The 26,154-nt window shown below is 41.3% G+C and overlaps 1 protein-coding gene across 1 annotated transcript in view; it reads right to left on the bottom strand.

Annotated features, from left to right (window-relative positions):
- KIF13B (kinesin family member 13B) overlaps window positions 1–26,154 on the bottom strand; it is a 140,257-nt gene that overhangs the window by 59,601 nt on the left and 54,502 nt on the right. The window contains exons 3-13 of the mRNA XM_054179732.1: window positions 25,705–25,720; window positions 23,556–23,616; window positions 21,521–21,613; window positions 20,727–20,907; window positions 20,261–20,348; window positions 18,556–18,690; window positions 16,596–16,708; window positions 16,062–16,173; window positions 9,972–10,184; window positions 4,811–4,921; window positions 1,325–1,459 (exon numbers count right to left, since the gene is read on the bottom strand). Of these exons, the coding sequence (XP_054035707.1) occupies window positions 1,325–1,459; window positions 4,811–4,921; window positions 9,972–10,184; window positions 16,062–16,173; window positions 16,596–16,708; window positions 18,556–18,690; window positions 20,261–20,348; window positions 20,727–20,907; window positions 21,521–21,613; window positions 23,556–23,616; window positions 25,705–25,720 (1,258 nt within the window). The remainder of the gene's footprint in view (window positions 1–1,324; window positions 1,460–4,810; window positions 4,922–9,971; window positions 10,185–16,061; window positions 16,174–16,595; window positions 16,709–18,555; window positions 18,691–20,260; window positions 20,349–20,726; window positions 20,908–21,520; window positions 21,614–23,555; window positions 23,617–25,704; window positions 25,721–26,154) is intronic.

Genomic DNA, 26,154 nt, shown 5'->3' with positions numbered 1-26,154 from the left:
AGATGGCTTTTAAAGGTCCCTTCCAACACCCACAATTCTATGAGTCTATGAAATTTCTCTACCAATGAAACAAATGTGTGTTATTTTTAAAAAAATAAATTAATAAGTGAAATATACAAAACTACCCCATGCAAAGGGGCTTTCTCAAAAACACCAAAGTGGAACAGCACCAGCCAAAACTTTTCCTGCTGGTGCTGACTGGTCAAGGCCTGTTTTCTGAGCAGGCTTTAGCCTCGATATACTCTTGTCTGTTCACACTGAACACCATAAAAGTAGATTCTGCTTCAATACCTTTCAGTGCCAAGGCTAGTTAGCAGCTTGAGTCACAACTTACACACCTACATGTAAGGCTTCTGGGAAGTATTCAATTATTCTTCTGAAACTTCAGCTCAGTTCTTTTGTCCATTTTAATGTTTTTTAGCAGATGCAACACTGACAAAGTTCTTTCCCTTGCTTTCATTCAGATATCACAGAGCAACAATGGCTGGTACCAGAGGATCAAGTATTTCCTAAGAGGACTAAACCAAAACCACCTTACAGTCAAACTGCTAATTTTGTGGTTGTTTTGAGAGTTACTACAGACCACATCAAAAAGAAGAGAATCATTTAATGTGGAGCTCAAATTGCCAGTGTTCTTACACTGCTAAATTTATAGAGCTTGTACTCTGAAACGTGACTTGAAAATGGCTGTGCCTATTTCTTCTCCTAACTCCACATCTACAGTGTGTTGAACTAAAATAAACTGCCCAAATGTTTCAGTGCAGAGTCCAAAAGTTCTATCATGCATTTTAGGTTTAACATTAGTAAGGGGGAACCACACTGCAGCAGAAATGCTAAGGCAGAACACCATTTGATTTTCATTCCTGTCAAGTTGCATGAAGAGGAATAAAAATTCCGTTTATAAACTGAAGGAGTCTGAATTTGGACCTCACATGTAGAAGCAGGAGATTACTGATATGCCCAGTCTTTATACAAAACCATTTTCTCAGCAAAACCTTGTGTAAATTGGCACACAGCCCACAAACCAATAAAAACCAAAACCACACCTCCACCCCCCCAACCAACAAAAAGCCCAACCTTAAACCAGTAGTTTCTCAAAAGGAACACCTCTACATTTCTTTCAAAAGACAAAAACATAAAATCCCCAAACTTTCTCTGCCACGATGAATTAGATTTGAAACAAAAAGGTTTTACTAATTTTTACAGAATCAAGGAACACAGAATAATGCTTTAGATACACAGTTTTCAAAGTACACCTCTGTCAATGGCATTAGATGCCCCCTTCTATTAAAACATATATATATGTCTCAGTATTTATTTTTACCTTTAAATAGTACACCAGAAGTTCATTGAGAGCTGGATCTGCATTCAAATTAACCAGGAAGCACTTATTATCCCCAACTTTTATCCCAGAAGACTGAAGAGATATGCCAAGGCTTTCCAGCTGTTTCTGACGCTCCTGCAAGAGAGTAGCCATCAAAAAAAGGGAAAAAAAATTAAGCTGAATGATGTGCAGCCTTTCAAAAACACATTCCTGTCTACCAAAGCCACAAGATAAGATGATGGAATGCTGCTTCTGAAAAAGTTAACTCCTTCTGCAACAGGTTACACAGAAAAGCCTTCGTTTTCTCAAGCATGGATGAGGATATCTTTAATCTCTCTTGTCCTTCCACCTCTGCTCTCAGAGGGCTACGTGCTGTGGTCTCACACAGTTGCATCTTCCCAGTGAAAGAGGAAAACAGCTGAAAGCAGCACACTGTGGTACTGTAGGAGCTTCTCCATGACCTCACTGGAACAGCAAAACGCTACCACAAAGACATCTCTAGAGCCCTTTATTTTCCTCTTTTGAGCTAAAAGGCAACAAGTTAGGTTAAATCCCTGCCAAGGCAAGCTCCATGTCTATCTTTTATTCCAGAGCAATCAAAATGACAAAAAACTGGCAACCTGCTATTTAAGTGATGCAAATAACACTTCCTGCTGAACAAGAATAGTAGCATTTTGGATGGTGTTTTGTTCTTGTCAATAGACTTCATAGAATTCAACAACAAAGCATCACTGTGCAAAAATGTACATCTCTGAAAGGGAAGTGTTTGGAGGAAGACTAGAGCAGTGAAAGAGGAACATTAAACATTTCTGACTTAAGAACAGAAAGGGATTCTTCTACCAAAACCAGTGAGGTTGTTTCCAGGATGATAAAGAAATTGAAATGAGACTCACTATCCACAACAGCAAACATTTAAAACACAAACATGGGAGGCCTCTTGTAGAATTACTAGGTTGAAGCACAAACAGGGGAGAGTAAAAGAAGTAAGTTAAAAAAATACAAGTGACCCACAGTGTTCTCCCCATGATCCTGAAACTGAAAAAAGAAGCAAAAATTAGCAGAGATTATGTAGGAATAATTCTGGAATGTTTATTAAGGCTCTGACTTTTGCCTATCATTTTGCTTTGTATTAGGATACAGAGTATGTCATAGTATGCAGTGTAATTCTCTGTTTAGTACTGCAGTGGTATCAGGTCTAATCTTGATTAAAATTGCAAAGAATAGCAACCACAACTTGATCTTTATTTTCTTTATCCTGTCTCCCCACACACTTAAAAAGCCAACATAATGTCCTTGTGAGGAAAAGTCATGTGTGTGTGTGTGTGAGAGAGAGAGAGAGGGGAAAACAAAGAACAGAGGAAAAACTACAGAGTGATGTCAAAGATCTCTCTTCTGATCATCTGTGCCAGGCTCTGAGGTTTGCATCATTCCTTATTATCTTGTGAGATAAAGAATGTGTTGCCCAAAGGAGGACTTGGCCCAGAGTCTAAATCTCATAAAATTAACTTAGATTAATTTAAAGACAATGAGCCAGTTGCTGATAATTTCTGCTCAAGACCTAATGTTAATTAATTCATACATTCAAAATGCATTAAAAGTATGTCAAATACCCACAGAAAACGTGAAAAATTGCCCATTTTTCAGAGCTTTAAAGACTTTAAAGCTCTGAACCCTTACTGCTGCTCCATCTCTAGCACACTGCATATTTGAGAGTCCTCTTTCTTTATGAAGTATCATCCTTTCCTCAGAGATTTACAGTTATCTCCCCATCTTACCTGCCTACCCTGCCACAATCTGACAGACAGCTGTAGGTGGATGCTGGCCAAAACCGAAATCACTTGACAAGCTGTGACATAAATGTCTTTAACCTTGGGCCTCTGTAAACTTACTGAAGATGGCAGAAAGCTTTTCCCACTGGCTTCCAAGTGGTATTGAAACAGTCTTATACTGTACAAACAATAGCCCCTCCTCCACAACAACCCCAATTTTCTGTAGCTGCAAAGCTCATGAAATTCCCAGCATCAAAACACTGACATAGTCTGAGAATTTAGAGGCAGAGAGGAGAACTGAAGGAAGCAGCTACATGCAAACATCAAGGCAGACTTGGTCTGTTGAGCTCATTACTCCAGTTTTTCACTCTCCTCAAACACTCGGTTTCTATGCCCAGAAATTATTGTGTAGGTTGACAGCAGAAATTTTATCATTACTATTACTCATCCTTATGCACAAGCAGAAAAACTGCTGGGATGAATGTGTATTGCAAGTCAGGAAGCCCTCATAGTCACAAGCAGTATTTCCCAGAATGGTGGACATTGGAAGGTCATGCCAGGATCACATCCAGGCAAGTTTTCAAAGTCTCCAAAGAAGGAGACTCCACAACATCTCTGAGTAGCCTGTTCCAGGGCTCCAGCATCCTCAAAGGAAAAGTTTTTCCTCATGTTCAGATGGAAGGAACTTCCTGTGTTCCAGTTGGTGCCCATTGTCCCCTCTTCTGTCACTGGGCACCACAGAGAAGTCTGGCCCCATCCTCTTGACTACCACTCTTTTTTTAGATATTGGTAAGCAGTGAGAAGATGCCATCTCATGGTTCTCCTCTTCAGGCTGAACAGCCCCAGGCCTCTCACAACCTTTCTTTGTCAGACAGAGACTCCAGTCCCCTCACCATCTTTGTAGCCTTGGCTGAACTCTCTCCAGTAGCTCCTTATCTCTCTGGAACTGAGGAGCCCAGAACTGGGTGCAATTTTTCAAGATGTGGACTCCCTTTGTGACAATGGATTTTTAAAATCAAAGTCAGAACAGTCTGTTCTGACTGTGTTATTTACAGGAAGGCTTTTCATCAGAGGCTTTGTCTTCTCCATATGTATTACAAGCTATTCAGAACTTTTCAATAGTCCTCCCCTGGACGAGCTCCCTACTGCAGATACATCAGCATTTGTGTGGTAAGGATTGGAAGCGTCATACAAAAGTTGTGGCACCCTGAACAATTTGTCACCATCACCTTCATAAGCTGTTATGGTCTGAGGCCTTAAATATCAGGACAAAAGATAATAAAAGATGCAGGGATCCTGAAGAGTTCTGTTTTTTAATGCTCTGAATGCCTTTTGCCTTGTGTACTGAAGCATGCTGTACATAGCCTTGAATTTAACATTCTCAACACTCCATCTTCCATCACAAACAGCAATTTCACTGTCTGAAGAACATAAAATCCCTGTAATCTTCTCATCCGTGGATTATTATTGTTTTAAATACCATCTCCATTTGCATACAGTGACTATTTATTGTTGTCATTGGAACAGTAATCTGGGAGGCACCCAGCTATCACAGGAATTAAGTGAAGCTTTTCAAAAGGGCAGTAAGCTTGACCTACTTACCCATAAATGTGGGGAGAGATTCAGACGGTCTCTATGAACTGACAGACAAAGGAAACAAGTCTATTTTTCTTTAAAAATTAGGGGGGGATGACAAACCAGTAAGAAAGCAGCAAACCTGTGCTATCTCCTCAGTTTTTCTTAATTTTTCTTCCCAGGTCACAGTCATTTCCTGAATCAACTTTTCTGATTCCTCCAGCCGTTCTTTTAATTCTGGTGACTTCATAGCCTGCAGAAATAAAACAAGAAAGCTTGTGGTGCTTTGGGTTGGTTCTTTCATCCACGCTCCTGTCACACAGATATGGATAAAAGGAAATATAACATTGCTTATTTTCTGAGGCATACTTATCGGTAACTAAAGAGGTTTTTTAAAATGCATAGTACATATAAATGCAGAATCCATCCAAAGCTCCTTTAATTAGTTTCAAGTAGAGATGCTAATGTGTAGCATATACTCTATATATAAAGTATACTTCATATACTTTAATGCAAACCGATTACATGATACTGGCAGATTTGCACAAAGATATTCAAATGCAAACTAATCTCATTTTTATATCAATACAAGCATCCCAAATGACTCATATCTGAAACAATCTTGCTTCTCAAGATACTGCTGATCTGGCCACCATCATGTCAGCTGCTGTTCACTCAAAAACACACAATCACAGAATGCTTCAACTTGGAAAGGACCTTCAAAGGTCATCTAGTCAAACCACCCTGCAGTCAACAAGGACATCTTCAACTAGATCAGCTTGCTCAGACCCTCTTTACCCATGACCTGGAACGGTTTCAGAGATGAGATATCTACCTCCTCTCTGGGTAACCTGGGACAGTGTCTCCACATCCTCAGTGTAATAAATTTCTTCCTTGTATCTAGTCCAAATCTCCCCTCTTTTAGTTTAAAACCATCACCCCTTGTCCTGCCAGAACAGGCTCTGCTAAAAAAAACACCATAAAATAACAAAAAATCTGTCTCCATCTTTCTGATCATCCCCCTTTAAGTACTGAAAGGCTGCAATAACACCTCCCCAGAGCCTTCTCCAGGCTGAACAACCCCAACTTTATGGGCAGAGTCCAAGGGCATGAGATTTAACACATCCAAGTGCCGGGTTCTACACATTGGCCATAACAACCCCATGCAGTGCTACAGGTTGGGGTCAGAGTGGCTGGAGAGTGGCCAGGCAGAAAGGGACCTAGGGGTACTGGTTGACAGTAGGCTAAACATGAGCCAGCAGTGTGCCCAGGTAGCCAAGGCCAATGGCATCCTGGCCTGCATCAGGAACATCGTGGCCAGCAGGAGCAAGGAGGTCATTGTGCCCTGGTTAGGCCACACCTTGAGTCCTGTGTGCAGTTCTGGCCCCTTCAGTTTAGGAAAGATGTTGAGTTGCTGGAATGTGTCCAGAGAAGAGCAAAAATGCTGGAGAGGGGTTTGGAGCACAGCCCTGTGACGAGAGGCTGAGGAAGCTGGGGGTGCTCAACCTGGAGAAGAGGAGGCTCAGGGGAGACCTTCTTGCTGTCTACAGCTACCTGAAGGGAGGTCGTAGCCAGGTGGGGGTTGGTCTCTTCTCCCAGGCAACCACCAACAGAACAAGAGGACACAGTCTCAAGCTGTGCCAGGGGAGGTTTAGGCTGGATGTTAGGAAGAAGTTCTTCACCGAAAGAGTGATTGGCTATTGGAATGTGCTGCCCAGGGAGATGGTGGAGTCACCATCACTGGAGGTGTTTAGGAAGAGACTGGATGGGGTGCTTGGTGCCACGGTTTAGTTGATTAGATGGTGTTGGATGATAGGTTGGACTTGATGATCTCAAAGGTCTTTTCCAGCCTGGTTTATTCTATCCTACTCTACTCCACTCCATCACTCCATTCCATTCCAAACTCTCTCAGCTTGTCCTTGTAGGCGGCACTGAACATCTCCAGTCACTTAAACTGCCATCTAATCAAATGATTTTTATTGTTAATTTTGTTATGGCCTGATGGGTGTGGGAGGTTTTTCTTTCTACAGCAAGTATCATCTAAAATGTTGTGGTTCCCCACCTCTGCATATGCATTTCAGAGAGTGGATGTCAAAAGAAGCCTTACAATGTGCTTCTGCACACTGGAATTTGGTTTTCTTGCTAAGACATCACAGCTCTAATTTTGTTTTGTGAAATACTCAAAGGCCCTTCAGCATAAGAAGATGCCCTCACCATCCATCAGACACTGCAGCAACTGAAAGGGCCTTAAAATTTTTATACTACAAATATTTACTTCCTCCAGTGTCAGTACTGCCATGCTCGTCCTCTATTGTCTTGAAGAGGAAGCCTGTGGACTTCCTCACATCATTTTTTCACTACTGCTAACAAAATGCAAATAGTTTTGGCTGGTAGGTATTTATGCAATGCAAATTAAACAATGTAAGCATCATTCTCCATCAGATACTCCCTTACCACAAAACCCAGGTGTTCTCACAGGAATCCAAGCCAGACTGGTCAGATTACACTGCAGTTTATTCAAGAAAAGGAGTGTCAGGAGAAGAAAATCCTGCTTTAAGACAGGAGTTTCCTTTGCCATATGACACAATGGTCTAGGCACTGTCAGCTGCTGTGTCCCATGTAGCCTTTTTCTGGTTACCTCAAAAATCTAACTACAGGGTAAAAAGGGAGCATGAACTCCACACAGAAAAGAAATCAAAGCCAAGGTACTCTCCAGAGCAAAGATTTAGCATGATTGATAAAACCTGATCAGTGTAAAGGTGCTGGACAGAAAGATGAAGCCTTCACAAAGGAATATGAAGACTCTCAAGTCTAAGTCTTGTTTGTCCATTTATTTGGACCTGGGACTAAACTGCTCAACATTTAATGTCCTTTAATGGTAAAATGAGCTTGGTAATTTTCCCTACAATGGTTATAGAAGCAGCAGATATATGGGTCCAGAATCACAGCAGACCAGCAGCTGTGCTTCTGTGCTGACAGCAGTTAGTTTAAATTCCCAGCTTAGGAAGGAAAAGCTGGTGGCCTTGGTACAGACAAATTAAAGCATGTGGAATTAACTTTGACAAGAGAAGATCAAAATGTGTGGATTAAAAAATGAAAAGGGGAAAAAGAGGATAATGCCTTACTCTTCCAGGAGGAAAAGGAAGGCAAACTGTCAAGTCATGTTGTGCCTTGGCTATTTAGGAGAAAAAAGGATACTGGGAGAAAAAAGGATACTGACACTAAAAGTTAAAAAAAGACAAACTCACAATTTGGCAACCTCTGTATTTGGAAATGAGCCTTGAAAATGAAACCTGACTGTCATAAAAGGTCAAGGCTTTGTTCACATAACAAAATCCCCAACTTACTTATGCACATTTCTCCAAGAGCAGTTAGATAAGCTACAAATGTGAGAAACTGAAAGGAGAACACCACAACGAATATGGGTTTTGACCATTAGTGTGTAGCCTCTTAATAATCAGCTAAACTATTTTTTCCCATGCTTTTTGTCAATGCCACTGAGATGACAACTAGGGTGGGATTAGAATACTTGGAGAAGGAAATATTTATGACTTAATATTTCATAGAATCATAGAATCAGTCAGGTTTGGAAGGGACCACAAAGATCATCTAGTTCCAACCCTCCTGCCATGGGCAGGGACACCTCACACTAGATCAGGCTGGCCAGATATTTAGGAAGCACTACTTCATTACTGTGGAAAGCTGCCATTTTTTGGAATTAATGCTCACAGATGAAACAAACAGGGAGACCTTGCATCTTTCAGAGTCCTGTTATGTCTGTGGTTGATGTTTTAGGGGAATTTTTTGGATATTTAACTTGAAATACATGAAAAATATATGCTTTTGAGATTCTTAGCATACTAGGCAGCTCAAATGAGGACAGTCAAAATCCACCAGTTATTTCCAGTATCACAGCCAGCATTCCCTGCATACCTCATGAGGCAAACACTGTAGCAATAATATTTGTAAATTGCAAACTGAATGGATTGTGTCATCATTGCTTTGTCACATTAGAGAACAGAACTCAGAATTACACCAGTTCTTGGCCTTCACCTACAATTTAGAGCATTCTCCTTTCAACCTTTGACTGAGGTAGCTATGCAGATGTTCACAATATTGCCTAACCCCTGTAAAGGTTTGCATAAGAATAGTTAAAGCTTGTAAGCAAGCATTATTTAAAGTAATTCACACCTCACAGGATGAAGCCACATGGAATTCTTAAAATACACCTGCAAAGCTCTGCCTGCACAATCTTACCTCCAATCCTATTCCTGCCTCTGTGTCCTTGTGCTTTTCATCTGTATCTTGCAGTAAACCCAAGACTGCTCAACAATCTGTTGAAACAGAACCTGGTATCCCATTATCACCCTTGTTTCAAGACTAATGTACAGAAAAATGGGAAGAAGCTATGTAAAGGTAGATTTCTTGTGTAATGGTCTGTGGTGTTCATTTTGAGAGTCAGGTAAGAAAGTCACAGAATGCAAGCATGCTGGGAGCTGAAAGGGTACCTCTGGATATCATGTAGCCCAAACGCCACACTAAAAACAGGGTCACCCAGAGCAGGTTTAACAGGATTATGTCAAGTTGGGCTTTGAATCTCTCCAGACAAGGAGACTCCACAGCCTCTCTGGACAACCTGTCCTGGTGCTCCAGCACCCTCACAGGAAAGAAGTTTTTCCTCATCTTCAGATGGAACCTCCTGTGTTACAGTTTGCACCTTTTCCTGCTCTCCTATCCCTGGACACTACTGAAAAAAAATTACCTTCATCCTCTTGACATCGACCCTTTGGATATTGAGAAGCATTAATAAGATCCCTTGCCCAGTCTTCTCTCCTCCAGGCTAAACTGCCTCCCCTCTCCTATTCATGACAGATGCCCAAATCCCCTCAGCATCTTCGTAGTCTCTGCTGGACTTTCTCCAATAGTTTCCTGTCTCTTGAACTAGAGAGACCAGAAGTGGACAGAGTACTCCAGAAGTCATCTCACTAGAGCAGAGCTGAAGGGAAAAAGAATCTCCCTTGACCTGCTGTCCACAATCCTCTTAATCCAGGAGACTATTGGCTTTCCTGGCCATGAAGGCACATTGCTTGCTTATGGTAAACTTGTTGTCTACCAGTGCTCCCAAGTCCTTCTCCAAAGTGGCTTTCCATCAGGTCAAGCCCTAAGCTGTACTGGTGCATGGGGTTATTCCTTCACATGTGCAGGACTTCACACTTGCCCTTGTTGAACTTCATCCAGGTTCCTCTAAATCCTGACAATGGGGTTTACAGGACTTACTGGCTACTCAAGACTAAAATCTGTACCTCTGCTTTTGTGAGCTGTTCTCGCAGCTTCTCTACTTCCTCACGGAGGTCGCGAATAATGCGAGCGTTGGGGTCTTCGTTCACCACAGCGTGATTAACGATGTTCTTGGCCCGGTCTGCATACCTCAGTGTTGAAAGGGTCTCATCATAGTTGTCTGCTGCTGGGCTTACTGTTGCTACCATGGCAGTCTTGCTGTTACCACCGAGGCTATCCTGGAAGGCAGTAGAAATTATAAAATGAAAACGTTTTAATCAGTCAATGAACTTATGCAGCCAATAACAACATAGGGCTGGGAGCAGACGGAGGCAACTAACAACAGAAACTTTATTGTCATTGCTGCTTGGCTCAGCATTAGTATTTGAAGATGTGCAAATCAAGAAAAAAATCTGATTTTCAGTCTTTTTGTTTGGTTGGGTTTTTTTAAAGTACATTTAGTAAATGTCATTCTTGGCTTTCAGAATCAGTTTCAGTTCAAACAGGAATGAAAACAGTCCCCTTTGGTGCCTGCTAAGGGCTTCAAAGGTTTTGTACTCAGATTTATAAACTAGAAACACAAGTGCTTCAGTATTAAGCTTCTCAGACACTACTGAAGGAGCTCAGGAAAGATCACAACGAATCTGGAATATCTCGTTTTAAGGACTGCAAGTGAGATGTCACCAATAAGCACTTAAATTGCTTGAAGATCTCCTCAGAAGCAAGACACTTGATTTTGTTTTTCTTACAAGCATTTCAGAATGTGGCTTTTCCCCTACCCTCCACTTTATAAAGCTCACAAATCTAACTTGAGTTATGCAAGAAAGAAGGGTGTGAAACCACATTCCTGCAAGGCAGTGTGTGAGGGAAGGGGGGGGGGAAGGAAAGGGGGAGGAAAGGGGGGGGGGGAAAAGGGAAGGGGGTGGGAAAGAGAAGGGGGGGGAAAGGGAAGGGGGGGGAAAAGGGAAGGGGTGGGAAAGGGAAGGGGGGAAAAGGGAAGGGGGGGAAAAGGGAAGGGGGGGAAAAGGGAAGGGGGGGAAAAGGGAAGGGGGGGGGAAAGGGAAGGGGGGGGGAAATGGAAAGGGGTGGGAAAGGGAAAGGGTGGGAAAACGGAAAGGTGGGGAAAAGGGAAGGGGGGGGAAAAGGGAAGGGGGGGGAAAAGGGAAGGGGGGGGAAAAGGGACGGGGGGGGAAAAGGGAAGGGGGGGAAAAGGGAAGGGGGGGAAAAGGGAAGGGGGGGGAAAAGGGAAGGGGGGGAAAAGGGAAGGGGGGGGGAAAAGGGAAGGGAAGGGGGGGGAAAAGGGAAGGGGGGGAAAAGGGAAGGGGGGGAAAAGGGAAGGGGGGGGGAAAAGGGAAGGGGGGGGAAAAGGGAAGGGGGGGAAAAGGGAAGGGGCGGGAAAGGGAAGGGGGGGAAAAGGGAAGGGGGGGAGAAAGGGAAGGGGGGGAGAAAGGGAAGGGGGGGGAAGGGAAGGGGGGGAAGGGAAGGGGGGGGAAGGGAAGGGGGGGAAAGGGAGGGGGGAAAAGGGAAGGGGGGGGAAAGGGAAGGGGGGGGGAAGGGAAATCTTTTTAATCAACCACAAAATCATGGTTTACAGTTTTGGTCAGTCTAAAAGAAAATATTCTGGTTTCCATTTTGCAGCAAATATCTTTGGTTGGGGCTGTTTGTTTAGGGGGGGTTGTTAGGTGATTTTTGGTTGGTTTGTGGGGTTTGGGGTTGGTTTTGTGGGGGTTTTTTTTGGTGGTGATGTTGGTTTTGCTGTTATTGTCTGGTTTTACCCAATATTCCTTTCTGATATGAACCATGCTATTAACTTTCTCATCTTCAGTAACCCATGAAATGTAGGTCAGGCATTGCCATTAGAACAATCTGACTACATTAGCTGCTTGTCTAGCCATTTCAATTACAAAGCACACATGTAGCTTTCCCTAGCAATCATTACAACGCCCCTTTAAGTATTTCCTTAAGACTCTCTTTTTTCCCCTGTGATGACTAAAACAGTTTGACAGCAATCTGGCTGCTTCAGTGGTCTGACAAGCATTGACCACACAGACTGATTTTGCTTCGTGGCTGCACTAGTAGCACTCTGTCTCTGGTCATGTAAAATGGCTGCTAGCATGGTTTGGGTGGGAAGGAACATTTAAAGTTCATCTAATCCAATCCTGCAGTAATCAGGGGCACCTTCAGCTAGATAATGTTGCTCAGAGCTCCATCCAACCTGACCTGGAATTGTTCCAGTGATGAACCATCAACTACCTCTTCAGGCAACCACAAACAGACTGGAAAGAACTAAGTTTAGTTCTTTTTAAGACTAAACTAGCTCAGTCTTTAGCACAAAGAATGCCATGAAAACAAAATGTAGAGATCAGAAGTTATATTTTCAGGCAGTAAAACATGAAGGGCTTCTGACTAAAATGATAAAACAGGATCTCTATGCTAATATAATTTGCTAAAACCAAGAAGTTGAAGCAATGACAAGTGTCCTAGACATAACCTGATGCCACTCTTTGAGCCTCCTCTTGCAATATTATTTTTCACCTCATACTTTGGTCTAAAGATCCTTAACAAAATTAAACAAAATTGTTAGATCTTGAGGTCTCCTAAATTTCACTCATTTCTCAGGTTTGTGTATGATGGGTATTTCTAGTGTTAGAACATATTTACTCTACTTCAGCATTATAATTAGAAGTTGAAAGCCAGAGAATCATAGCTTCTACAAACAGGCCGCTTTAAATGAATAAATTCCTTCTTTGATCTTCAAATAAAAAAGTTTAAATTTTCCCTTTCCAAAACAAAGCTTCTCTTCAATGTGCTTGTTTGTAAAAAATCCAAAAGCCCCAACCCTTTTGTTTGCACTTAACATAGCTGGATGTTAAAGACACAAAGAAGGTTTGCTTGAAAGAAGGCAGAACAAAAGTGTGCTTCTATTTATGAGCTAAAGCATGTGCTGTGCATGGCCATCGTCATCGCAGCTACAATGCATCGGACAGGTGCTAAACAGGAATTTCAGTCTGCTTGCTGGGTTTGTTTAGAAAGGGGACAGCATAACTAATTCCAACAACAACGCTAGAAATTTGTTAGGAAAGTTTCCACTCTGTTTGCTCAGCCTGTTACAGCTGCATCAGGAACCCAAGCACACATGCCGCTGGAGCAAAGCAAAGCTAACGGCATGCTGGTTTTGTTCCCAGCTTCTTTAGAGAGAGCCAAAAAGCACTTGTGAAATTCAGCCCTCAGTGTAAATATATAGAGGCAAAAAATATATTTAAACACTGGAAAAGCCTTAGTGCAAGGAACACTGAGAAGTGGGGACTTACTTTACTGCAGAAAAGCAGACACTTATTTTGAGATGCCATTCCAATTTTCCTCATCACTAAACTATCTGATGCCTAGTACTTGTGATGTTTAGCATTACAGAATCATTAAGGTTGGAAAAGACCTCCAAGATCATGAAGTCCAACCATTAACCTAGTCACCACTAAACCATGTCCCTCACCGCAACCTACACATTTTTTAACACTTCCACAGATAGTGACTCAATCACTGCCCTGAACAGCCTGTTCCAGGGCCTGACAACCCTTTCAAGGGAAGACATTGCTCCTAATATCCAACCTAAACCTTCCCTGGCACAACTTGAGGCTATTTCCTCTTGTTCTGTCACTAGTTGAAGCCATGGTTTAGTAGTCATGAGGTCTTGGGTGACAGGTTGGACTTGATGATCTTTGAGGTCTTTTCCAACCTTACTGATTCTATGATTAGTTACTAGGGAGAAGAGACCAGCACCCACCTCACTCCAACCTCCTTTCAGGGAGTTGCAGAGCGCAAGAATATCTCCCCTGAGCCTCCTTTATTTCAGGCTAAAGAACCCCAGTTCCCTCAGCCGCTCCCCACAACACTTGTGCACCACCTTTGTTGTCTTTCTTTGGACCTGCTCCAGCACTGTGTAGTGAAGGACCCCCAATGACACTAAGAAGAATACATAGAATACATAGAATAAACCAGGTTGGAAGAGACCTTCAAGATCATCGCGTCCAACCCATCAACCAATCCAACACCACCCAAACAACTAACCCACGGCACCAAGCACCCCATCAAGTCTTCTCCTGAAAACCTCCAGTGATGGTGACTCCACCACCTCCCCAGGCAGCCCATTCCAATGGGCAATCACTCTTTCTGTATAGAACTTTTTCCCAACATCTAGCCTGAACCTCCCCTGGCGCAGCCTGAGACTGTGTCCTCTTGTTCTGGTACTGGCCGCCTGGGAGAAGAGACCAACATCTGCCTGTCTACAGAAGAAGAGACATTATTTCACAGTAGTCATGCTAAAAGCTTAATTAACAGGCAGCACTGAGAAAAATGAAGCCCTGTGGCATCAGGGGGTTACATGAGTAGAGGTTATATTTTACTTCAGGTTTGAAGCAAACTTTGTTTTTAAATCTAAGAAAAACACCTTTTTTATAATCTCCACACCTCTGTATAACCTACAAGTAAACTTTTTTCTCACGTGTGGAGTTAAATTATTGGGACATCAAATTCAAACAACATCTAAAAACACTGCTAAGAGTAAGTGGAGAACAACAAAATCTAGCCAGAGTGCTTGCAAAAGTGAGAGGATGATAAAAAGGTTGATGTCAAAAATCACAAAAATCACAGCTTTCTACTAACAAACACATTGGGGTTGTTTAAACTGAAGAAAAGGATCTTGGGGAGAGACCTTCTGACTTTACAGCTTCCTGAAAGGAGGCTGGATCGAGGTGGAGGTAGGTCTCTTCCCCCATGTAAAAAGCAGCAAGACAAGGGAAAGCGACCTCAAGTTGTGCCAGGGGAGGTTTAGGATGGATATTAGGAACACTTTCTCCATCAAAAGAGTGGGTAAACCCTGAAACAGGCTTCCCAGGAAAGTGGTTGAATCATCATCCTTGGAAGTATTTAAGAGATGTGTAGATGTGGTGCTGAGGTACATGGCTTAGTGGTGACCTGGCAGTGCTAGATTAAGGGTTGGACTGGATGATCTCAAAGGTCTTTTCCAGACTACACAACTCTATCTTAGTTGCTCCTCAATAACAATAAAACAGGGGGGGGGGGTGGCAGGCAGGGAAAGGAAACTTGCTAAGTTAGCATTTGTAATGAGACATGGTTACAAAACATCCTGGCAGTCAAGTGATGAAGAATTTTAACAAAATGACAGGTTACAAGAACAAAACTCAAGCCACCTACATGGGACACCTAATTCAATAATCCTTCAAAATCCAAGTCAACCAAGACCACTCAGCTGTACCAGGGAAGACAATAATAAGAAAGACAAACCATCTCTGATAGCAAGCAAGCTCTGACAGAGAGCAGCGGCTACATTTGTAGTTCCCACTCAGAAAACAGGAGAAATCCAGATGATGACTATGCCTGAAATCGAGCTTGCACTCCCATGATTTTTGTCATCAGGCTACCATGCTTTACAGCCTCTCTAGAGAGGAACAATGAAACCAACAGCTGGCCTTTTAATTCGACATACAAATAACTCATACTCAACAATTTGGGGGTTTTATGCAGCCCTTACAGATCTTCACCCAAATACCATCATGGTACACTCTTTTCTCCCCTAAATAACTCCAAACAGTCCTATGCAGTACAGATAGCTATTTCACATGAATATGATGTACAAAGTAACCTGACCTGTCTTTCAGACTTTAACTGAGATAATGCTCTGCTGTCAAAAGTACATTAACAAATATACTGACAATTAGGAAAAGGTAACAGTCTTAATCAAAACCTTCAATGCAAAATTTGGTTGCATGTGGCAGTATCCTAAATTAAATTAGCTCCAAGGTTGCATGTGAAGCTATGTGTCAATGGATCCATACAATAGAATGCTTTCAGCATCATGGGGTTTTGTTTGTTTGTTTGGCTTTTTTTCCAAGTTTTTTATTCTTTAGTCCATGCCAGCATGGACATAGAATACACTTAGCCTGTAGGGACTTATATCCAGCTGATTTTCCAAAGACAATTATGTTTAACATCAAAATAAGAAGGCAAAAGAAGCATTTTCTTTAGATCAGTGAGACTCTTCTCCCCTTTTCTTCCCTTTTATTTCTCTTTTGAAAAACCTCCAAGGTCAGAGTACTTACTTTTAGTAACCAAGTGAGGACAGAATCACGATAAGGAACAAATTTGTTCTTGTTCTTGCCAGCAGCCTGATCTGCCAGGGCAGAAATGACGAGCCCAAGGGTTGTGAGGGATCTGCACAGATAAGCAGTTATTAACAAGTATAAAAATTTGGAAGTCAAAGGCATATTTAAACAGTCACTTTCTCTGCAAAAACAAGTTCCAAGGAACAAGTTCCTAGCAGAGTTTTGACCATTCATCCTATAAAGAAGCTCTACTCCTTGCTTCCAGTTTTTCAGCCTTAATAAACAGGTCTTCACAACACAATTGCATGGTAGTTACAGGAACACAAGTGCAGAACGAAAAACACCTTCCATTTTAAACAGGCAGAGATCTCATTCAAACATCTGAGAGTATTGTATGTCAGGAGGTGGAGAGAGAAGGGAAGAAGAGAACTGACTTTTGCAAGTCTGTTGGATTTAGCAGTCATGAGTGTTTCCATGGGAGAAAAAAAAAAAAGAGGAAAAGAAACAATTGAAACAATTGTAGAGTCTTACTTGTTGATGTTGCTTCCTTCTTTCAGCCTGTCTCCTGCAGCACCAGTCTTTGTTGCCCTTTCACTACCCGCTAAATCCACCAGACTCAGCTTGCCCACCTTCTCACCTGACGTCTGCAAGAGGAACGAGAGAACAGCTGCTGTTAGTTCACCCACGTTATAGAGCTTGAGGTATTTTCAAATGAGAATTAAGCTTCACATCTTGTGTAGGCTGTCTACAGCTGCTCTAATGGTTTTGAAAGTCACTGGACTTGAACAATATCCTGTCATAACTCAATAGATGCTGCTCCACAAATAATAGGAGGACTTTAAAAGAAGGCAGACATACTAGCATCTTCAAGACATCTCAGAAATCTCCAGAGGACAGGTACACAGGGCACAAGAGTAAAAGGTTAAACTAAGAACATATCCAGAAGGAATAGAGGCCAAGGAGTAACCAAGACATGAATTTTACAGCCCACCTCAAAAACAGTCTCCTAAAACTCTCAGAAGTTATACCAGGTTTCCCCTGTTTTTCAGAGACTAAGAATGAACACGACAAGAAGCATTTTATAATTTATGAAAATGATTACAACTGCAGAATTCTCCTACATCCTAACAGCCTGCTAGAAAGCAATCCAAGCTATGCAAGTATCTAAACCTGTAACACAGATTTTTGTTACAAATCCTTTTATCTCATTTGACCCAAAATGACATTCTAAAACACTTGCTGAATTTCATGTGTCAGCTTGAAGTTGAAGAGCTAATACTGTCTTTGAGAAGAGTTTGCTCACATCGTGCTCCTCTGCAGCATCTACAGCTCTAGCATATCTGTATCACAGCTGCAAAGTGCTTCATTACCCTAAGTGAACAGGATAATTAGAACCAATATGCTTTCAAAAATGTTACTCTAAGCCTCTCACAATATTGTGTGGTCATCAGGCCATGCTGAAACATGTCATTCCCAGGGCTGAAAGAACAAGCAGATGGGAAAATAGAGACATCTGTGCCAGAAACTCACAAAGTGCTCACTGGAAGATGAAAAAAGACAATCAGAACTACCACCTCGCTTCCAGGTTGACCAAGACCACAAAAAAATATGTATGGTAAGGATGCAGCATAGTTACAGTAAAAACAGAATGATAAACCACGGCAAATCAAGGAGTTTAATATGACTGCTGATTTGAAGTGCAAAGGCAAAACAACGTCACATAAATAAGGAAAATTGTTTGGATAAGAAGATTGCTGGAGACTGAGAACTGAGGATGGGGAAAAAAAATGCAAATTCTCTTTATGCTTTACATTCTGTTCAATATTTCACCATATACAGGCCTTAGATTTGCATCATGGACAGCAAACATTTCTCCAAGGCTCTGAAGACAAAGAATTGGCCAAACACAGAATCTATCAACAAAGCTCAAAGAGTTTTGGTATGGAAGATCTATTTCAGTTTTAGTTTACCACCATTTTCTGTGAGGGATTAAGTATCATTAACACAAATGTATTTCACATCCCCCTTCAAGGAATATTTACTTGTAAAGTAATGTAAAGAAAAACACTTTCATATATATATAAAATAAATATCCATGTCATACAATGCAAAAACCTTTGTAATGTTTGTTTCTGTCCATGAAATTGATAATCTACAGACATTTGCATGAATTAACCTCTCCAAGGGGATTACCAAGTACATACTCAGGTGTTCTGTTTTTCATCTACACATTGCATCTTTAGTTTCTTCTCCAAGCCTGTACTGAATGCTGTTGCTTAAAAAGAGGTGCAGGTGTTTGTTTAGTTTAGTCTAGGATTAGGAGATTTTTCCTGCACCCTCTGAAAACCTCATGCAGTGCTGGCAGTATGCAAGGACTAAAGACCTCCTGAAGTCCCTTTCAATTAACATTTCTATGAATCTATAAGATATATTAAAGCAAGAGACAAACAGCCAACATTTACACCTGGACCTTGTGACTTGTTTTACTTACCCCTGACTGTACATCATAGAGTGTGTGAGTGAGGATAATCTTGAACACTGCATGGGACCGACTGCTCTCCTCATTCATGTTGGTTGCCGCCACTGTTCTAGATTTGTTGCCCTCAGACATCAAGGACTCAATATCCTAGATACAATTTTCACAGTCATAAGCATATCTGCATTAACATTGAATTATCTACCAAAACAATCCCATTTTGATAAAACACAGCAAGTATTTCCTCACTACTACATAAATTACAAGAAAAAAATCATTGTGATTTCCCCTTTAAAGACCAGAAACTACACCACATTCTGACATGCATATTCATAGAGTGGTCTGGGTTGGAAGGGACCTTTAAAAGTCATCTAGTTCAACCCACCTTCTGTCAACAGGGCCATCTTCAACTAGATCAGGTTGCTCAGAGCCTCATCTACCCTGAACTGCTATGTTTCCAGGGATGGGGCATCTACCATCATTCTGGGCAACTTAGGCCAGTATCTCACCACCTCCAGTGTAAAAATTTGTTCCTTATATCCAGTTTCAGTCTCCACTCTTTTTGTTAAAAATCATTACCTCTTGTCCTTTCACAACAGCCCCTGCTATAAAGATCATCCTCATCTGCCTAGATGTAACAACAATAATGCACCTGGCTGCACATAGCAATACTCAAAAGAAAAAGGAAGGAAACAGTAATTTATGCTTGAACACCATAACACTTTAGCCTCAGCTCTCAAGCACATGCTCTTTAAATCTGTAATACCAACATAAGGCTCTAATTTTTACAGGATAGAACCCTGCTGATATTCCTTCTACATGTAAGAGCTTATGAAGCCATCCGATACATTAACTTGTGGTACTCCAAGTTAACTCCCCTGTTTCTGGGTTTTGCAGCAATCCTGTACAACAGTTCAAACTTTATAGTTTTGGGCTTAACTTTTATTTGAGCTGGATGATGCTAAGAGTAGCCCAAAATTGAATCAAGCACAAGACCACCACAGACCACTTTGACTCTGTATGCTCTATCACATAAAGCTGCTGGGCAGAATTTAAAGGAAAAGCAACCTGTCTTAAGGGAAACTACCAAAGAGAGGTGGAGGAATACCCTGGAGAGACTGCAATAGGAAGGACTGCACCATTTTCACGTTTTGCTTAAGATGACAGAATTCCATCCCATAATTACTCATTTCTCTCACAGTACATTAATGCTTCTTAGCATTAACGCTTCTTGGCCATTTTGTGAAGTCATATGTAAACATTTACCATCCAGCAGGCAAGTTTTAGGCATTGTTCTCAAGTATTTGCCTTGTAAACAACCATTATTTTAAAGCCCCAGTGTGTCTGTATGCTACTGGTAAGGGAGATTACTAGGCAATAGCCTGACAGCCAAAAAAGTGACAAAATGTGGTACTGAAACCCCATCTCTGCTAAACCCTGGTTCTGTAATTAACCACAGAGCACTTTCTCATGGATTAAGTGTACAGTTTGGGAGGAAAACTGTTTCATTAAGTAGTTGAATTACTTCCAGAATTCCTGAGCAGTGCAGGATGAAGATGAGTTTCTGCTCCCAGTTTTGTGCTCCCTGGTGATCACAATACCACAATGCCACAGCTCTCTTGCTCTAAAATCCATGTTACTGCCATGGCAATTAGAAGTAGCTTGACTTTGTGCTACATAAAGGGACAGTATTTAGGCTTTTCATAAAATTGATCCTTACCTTGTAGCTAGCAACAGCTAGCTTGGATAGGCCATCTACGTAGGGACCATAAACACTGTGTTCTCTAACTTTAAGTGACTGACGGCTTCTGGGTGGAAAAAAGCAAAATTATTTGTAAGCACATGACCAGCTTAAGACAACATTTACAGAAAGTCAGCTTCTCACTGACAGATCTCAAACGTGATGTTCCTACAAATACCATACTAAAGCACAGAACAAGGACTATATGCAAACAGAAAAGCCTGAAGTCTACATGCAAAATGCTGACATGGACATTTTGGTCCCTTGATAAAAGGTAGCATTAGGGTGAGTTTACTCCAAGCTTTTAGTCTTACCACTTTATTGTGATTTAAAATGAAGGGACACTGAGATCACGAAGAAGCAAAAGCCATCCCACGCAAATGCGGGATCCATTAAGGTTATGGAAAGAAAGGGTGTATGACAACACATTACACAAATCACTTACCCTTTTGGGTCCAGAAGATCTCTGACTTTCTCATTGTATATCTCCATGTAGGATACTTCCACTTTGAAACTCTGCTCTTCATTTTCCTCTTTCTGTGCTCTTTCAAAAAGTCCACTGCAAAGTCTAGGGATTAATCCAGGCTGGTCAGCAGTACCCATCATTGTGTATGATTTCCCAGATCCTGCATGATTGAATCTATGATTAGTATACATGCAATGCAGTTTCTTGCTGCATGGATCATGGGAAGGAAACAGAGAACGAGAGCTAAAAAAGATAAAATATTGCCTTTCAGGGGAAGATATCTGTGCAATTTTCAATTTCCAAGTAACCAAAATGCAGTTTAGCTAAAGACTATAAGGAAAAGCAAAGAAAATGTAGTTCAAACTGACAGAGAGGACTCTTTCAGGTATGTACAGTCATAGAACACAACCCACTAACACCCTACTATGTACAACAATGAGAAAAATCAGGTGCATGACCATACTCATTTTGGCATATTAGACAAAAACTGATGATTAAAGATTATTCTAACTGCAGAAGCAGAAAATATGAGCAATGCACTGAACTCAAGGCTGCCCATGATCATTCCAAAGATTACCATCTGCAGTGAGAGAAATATGGGTAGCCAGCAGCAACAAAATACCACTTCTCATCTTGTCCACCTCATATCTGATGTCACAAAGAATGAAAATATTTATCTCCATCAAGAGGCAGGTCTCCAAAACCAGTGTAACAGCTGTGTCAACAACCTTTGTGTCAATAATTTTTCTCACCTACATCCATAAGAGACTTACCAGTTTGCCCATAGGCAAAGATGCAAGCATTGTAGCCTTCAAAGGCATTCTGAAGAATATTCTCCCCAAGGCACTTGAAAACAACATCTTGACCTAAGAAATAAAACACACAAGCTAACATTGCAACAAAGCCACTGATTCTACCCACCCCTTGATTTGGATCCTTCAGCAACTGTGTAGAAGCACCCAACCAGTCTCCTCTAGAGACTTTCAAAACCTGCCTGGATGGGTTCCTGTGTGGCCTGCCCTAGGTGATCCAGCTTTTGCTGGGGTATTGGGCTAGATGATCTCTAGAGGTCCCTTCCAACCCCTAACAATCTATGATTCTACAGACTAGTATTTTCCTTCTGTCATTGCCCAAATCATGCATTTAGCACCCAGTATTTGTTCACTCTACAAGAGCAAGACCATCAGACATGCTCCAGATTCATGCTACTGTAAAAATCAGAAACTGTAATGATGTCTATACCTGCATGTGTTTAAGACAATATCCTATCAACCTTCACAGCTAGAAGTTTTATCAGCAGAAAATCTACTTCCAACTGCAGAATTTAATCTACTGGTAAATGAAACCACCTCCAAATGTACACAACCTGTCCATTTTAGCAGCCCTCAGTCCATTTTAATCTAGGGCAATTAGGAGAACACTAGATAATTTTCCTGTATAAGATATTTAATAATACTATGAGGAAATTTTTGCAAAGAAGGAATCAAAACTATGCAGGAGATATCATAGCACAAGATATGCACTAGCAAAATACAGGCTACATCACTTGTTTTGCAATTGAATTCAATCTGTTGGGACAGCTTTTTGGATTCTTTTCCAAGTGAAGGAAGACATGGTTCCTATATTTGGGTATTAGCTATTTAAACAAACCCTCTATTTTAAGAATTTCTGATACAAGCAGAGGAACTAAAGTCTAAACAACTCATGGACACAAAAAATAGTTCAAAGGCTGGAACACCTCTTCTGTGAGGACAGGCTGAGAGAGTTCGGGTTGTTCAGCCTGGAGAAGAGAAGGCTCTGAAGAGACCTTCTTTCAGTCTTCCAGTAAGTTAAAATGGCCTAAAAGAAAGATGGGGACAGGGTTTTTAGCAGGACCTGTTATGACAGGACATGGGGTGACAGTTTTAAATTGAAAGAGGGGAAATTCAGAATGGATATAAAGGAAGAAACTGGTCATGCTAAGGGTGGCAAGACACAGGAACAAGTTTCGTAGAAAGGTGGTAGGAGGTCTCATCCCTGTAAACATTCCAGCTTAGGTTGGATGAGGCTCTGAGCAACCTAACCTAGTTGAAGATGGCCCTGCTTACTGCAGAAGGTTGGACTAAATGACCTTTAAAGGTCATCTGCAGTGTTTTCAAAGGAGATCTGTCAGTGGAGTTAATCAGCTGCCAAATCATAAGAGGGTTTATTTTCCTTCCTCCATGGTTATAAAAAGGTAGTTACACCAGGCTCTATTAAAAAATGCTGAATTTCACAACAGTAATTGGAAGTTTGGGTACTGGCATGCTGGCAGTTCATGTTCAACTTTTCACCCTTCTCTGCAGGGCTGCTCTCAATCCATTCATTCCCCACGTCTGGATTGAGAACTATGGCTTGCACTGTCTTAGATGCAGGATCTTGCACTTAGCCTTGTTCAATCTCATGAGGTTCACACAGGCCTACTTCTCCAGCTTGTTCAGATCCCTCTGGATGACATTCCATCTCTCAGGTGTGTCAACAGCACATCAATAAACATACAGATATGAGTAACTCAGTATTGTGATGTATTTCTCAGTTTCCTATGCTGCAAACAGGCAGCCCTGCTATGGTTATGATCATCTTTCGCAAAGAGAAATAGGGTGGACTGAAGACTTTCTTTTGAAAACAAACAAAGAGAAATAGGAAAGGCTGAAGACTTTCTTTTGACAACAAGCAGTCACACAGGGGGAAGGCAAGTGCCATATGGTCTGTGTCCTTCAGCAAATACGGCATTTTAACTAGATCATTCTCGCTTGGAGACAGCAAGCACAAAGCTAGAGCAAATCTTACCTGCATATTTTTCTTTGACAGACTCATCCATAGACCAAAAGCAGTGATCATAGGCAAACACCTGTAGGAAAAAAATCAGGAGGATAACTCATAAAAATTCTGGGCAAATAAAATATGGTATTCAAATTCCGACAGCACTGGATTACGTTGGCTAACATGGTCCTCAGGAACATAATACACATTTTGAACATAATACACATTCCAACAGAATTAGGCATTTTTCATGAGTTGGAAGCCTAAACAAACACCACATGTTCCTGTATGAAAGCCTGTTCCTTGCTTTTATTTCTCCCTTTCTACTGTGTGAATCCTACTCCAAGCTCTCCACGTGGCAATCAAGTGGACGTCAAGAAGCCCTCCTTCTCTCTCTTTAAACCCATCCATGCAATTCATTTGTTACATGACTTGCTGTTTTGCAAACTGACAGATGTCCCCTGGCTGTTTCTGCCTTCCATCTCTCTATGTCTCTTGTCTGCATAAATTAAAACCATGCCTTAGGGTAGGGACCTCTTTCCATGCAAGAGGAGTACATATTTATATACTGCTAACAAACAGAAGCAGTCGTCACCCAAGTCCAATACTTGTAAAGAACAATATAAAACAAATGAGTTTTACCTTCACAAGAAAGCAGCACTATCATCTTTTTAAATAGAAATGTTTCAGTTTTGTGATAAATCCATTTAAAAGTCTACAGGCACCTTTCACCATGAAAGCTGACCCTCAGTAAGCCATTTTGGGACAGACAACTGCAAAAACAACTCCCCCGGGTATGTATTTGCAAGAAAAAAAAGGGGAAAAAATAATCAGGGTAATATCTGACCTACATTCACAGGGATAAAATTTACTCTGTAGGACATATGAAAAGAGAAGTGCATTCTATTGCTCTTTGGCTTAGATCACTGCCAGATAGCTGAGGCTTGTGTCATTTCAGATCATAGAATGGTTTTAGTTGAAAAAGACCTTCAAAGTCATGGAGTCCAACCATTATCTAACAGTCCCCCAGCATCACTTCTATGTGTCTTTTAAAGCCCTCCTGGGATGGTGATTCAACCACCTCCCCAGGAATGTTTGATAACACTTTTACTAAAGAAGTTTCTTCTAACATCCAATCTAAACCTACCCTGGCACAACTTGAGGCTGTTTCCTCTTGTTCTATCACTTGTTCCTTGGGAGAAGTGACCAACCCTGACCAGACGCCAATCTCCTTCCAGAGTTGGAGGCAGGAAAATGGCCTCCCCTGAGCCTCCTTATCTCCATTCTGAACAACCCCAGTTTCCTCAGCTGCTCCTCAGAAGAGCTGCTCTCCAAACTCTATGCAGATCACACTGGCACAACAAGCCCACCATGCCAGGCACTCATGCCCATCTCTTGAACCCTTGTTATTTCTGAAAGTTTCACGTTATCTGTTAGTATATTTCCATGCTCTATTTTAGTGATGTAGCAATAAAGCAAGTCTTTCTTAAGTATTTAAACTAAGACATGGAGAAAATTTATGCAAGAGTTGAAAATCCATACTAAGAGTATGTCCAAACTTATTCCCTATGCTGTGAAAATGTTCATGTAGCAAAATCCTTGACATTTAAATAACTTAGCTTTATAATATATTGCTTTTTTCCCCTTATTCATGTCCCAGAATCAAAAGATAAAAGTAGTTATTTTACATCCTCTGAGGAAACAACAGCCTGTTTAAAATTAAGGTGTGTTTTTTTCTCTGAAATTATGATGCAATTAAATATATTATTGTAACATCTCACACCTTCAAAGCATTTAATTATGAGCACGTCGATGACGCTGAATCCTGATACTCCAGGACAGAGATACATATCTGCATGCCACTAACAAGAAAATTAGTTTGCTTTAACACAAACACAGGGAAATGATTTTAAAAGCCCACAAATAACAGGACATCTCCCATTCACAGTCTGTAATGCTGAGGATGGATGTTCTCATTTGTTCCTGTGACTCATTTTTTGGCACAAGCTGTAGAGGCACTCCTCTGCAGCAAGGAGATGCTTTGAGTTTCTTCCTCAACAGCTGATCCACTGCAGAGCTGTTTTTTTAAATGCTTTTAATATTTGGAGAGCCCCAAAGTGGATAAGTGATATGACAATTTTCACACACTCATGTAAGGTGCAACAGAAGCCCTTACCTTTGGCTGGCTCCGACTGTCCCCCAAAAAGCATCATGAGGAGGAAGGTTTTGGTACAGGGTTGGGGTGGAAAAAAAAAAGGAGAGAAAAGAAAAACAGACTGTTAGTTTTAGTAAATTTAGAATCACATAACCATAGAAGTGTTTGGCTTGGAAAACATCTTTAAGATCCCTGAGCCCAACCATTACCTCTACCAAGTCTGGTGCTAAACCATGTCCTTTAGTCTTTGAGTCTTTTAAACACCCCTGTAATGTAAAAATTTCCAAACCCACTGGAACAGGAACTTCAGGAGAGCTATTTAAGAGTCTAGCCCTTGGACTTGCTCAACTCAGTTCTCTCACTGCTGGGACAGCACAGTGAACATTTGTTTTCCCAAAAGAATGAGCAGAGAACAGCAATTCCTTTAATCTGTTAGGTGAAGAACTGAAAAGCTTGTTTGGGCTTTTTGGG

The sequence above is a fragment of the Dryobates pubescens genome, chromosome 3 (genome assembly GCF_014839835.1).
Source record: "Dryobates pubescens isolate bDryPub1 chromosome 3, bDryPub1.pri, whole genome shotgun sequence".
Lineage (NCBI taxonomy): Eukaryota > Metazoa > Chordata > Aves > Piciformes > Picidae > Dryobates > Dryobates pubescens.
The sequence above is the reverse complement of the archived record's forward strand: the minus strand, read 5'-3'. Positions and strand labels throughout refer to the sequence as shown.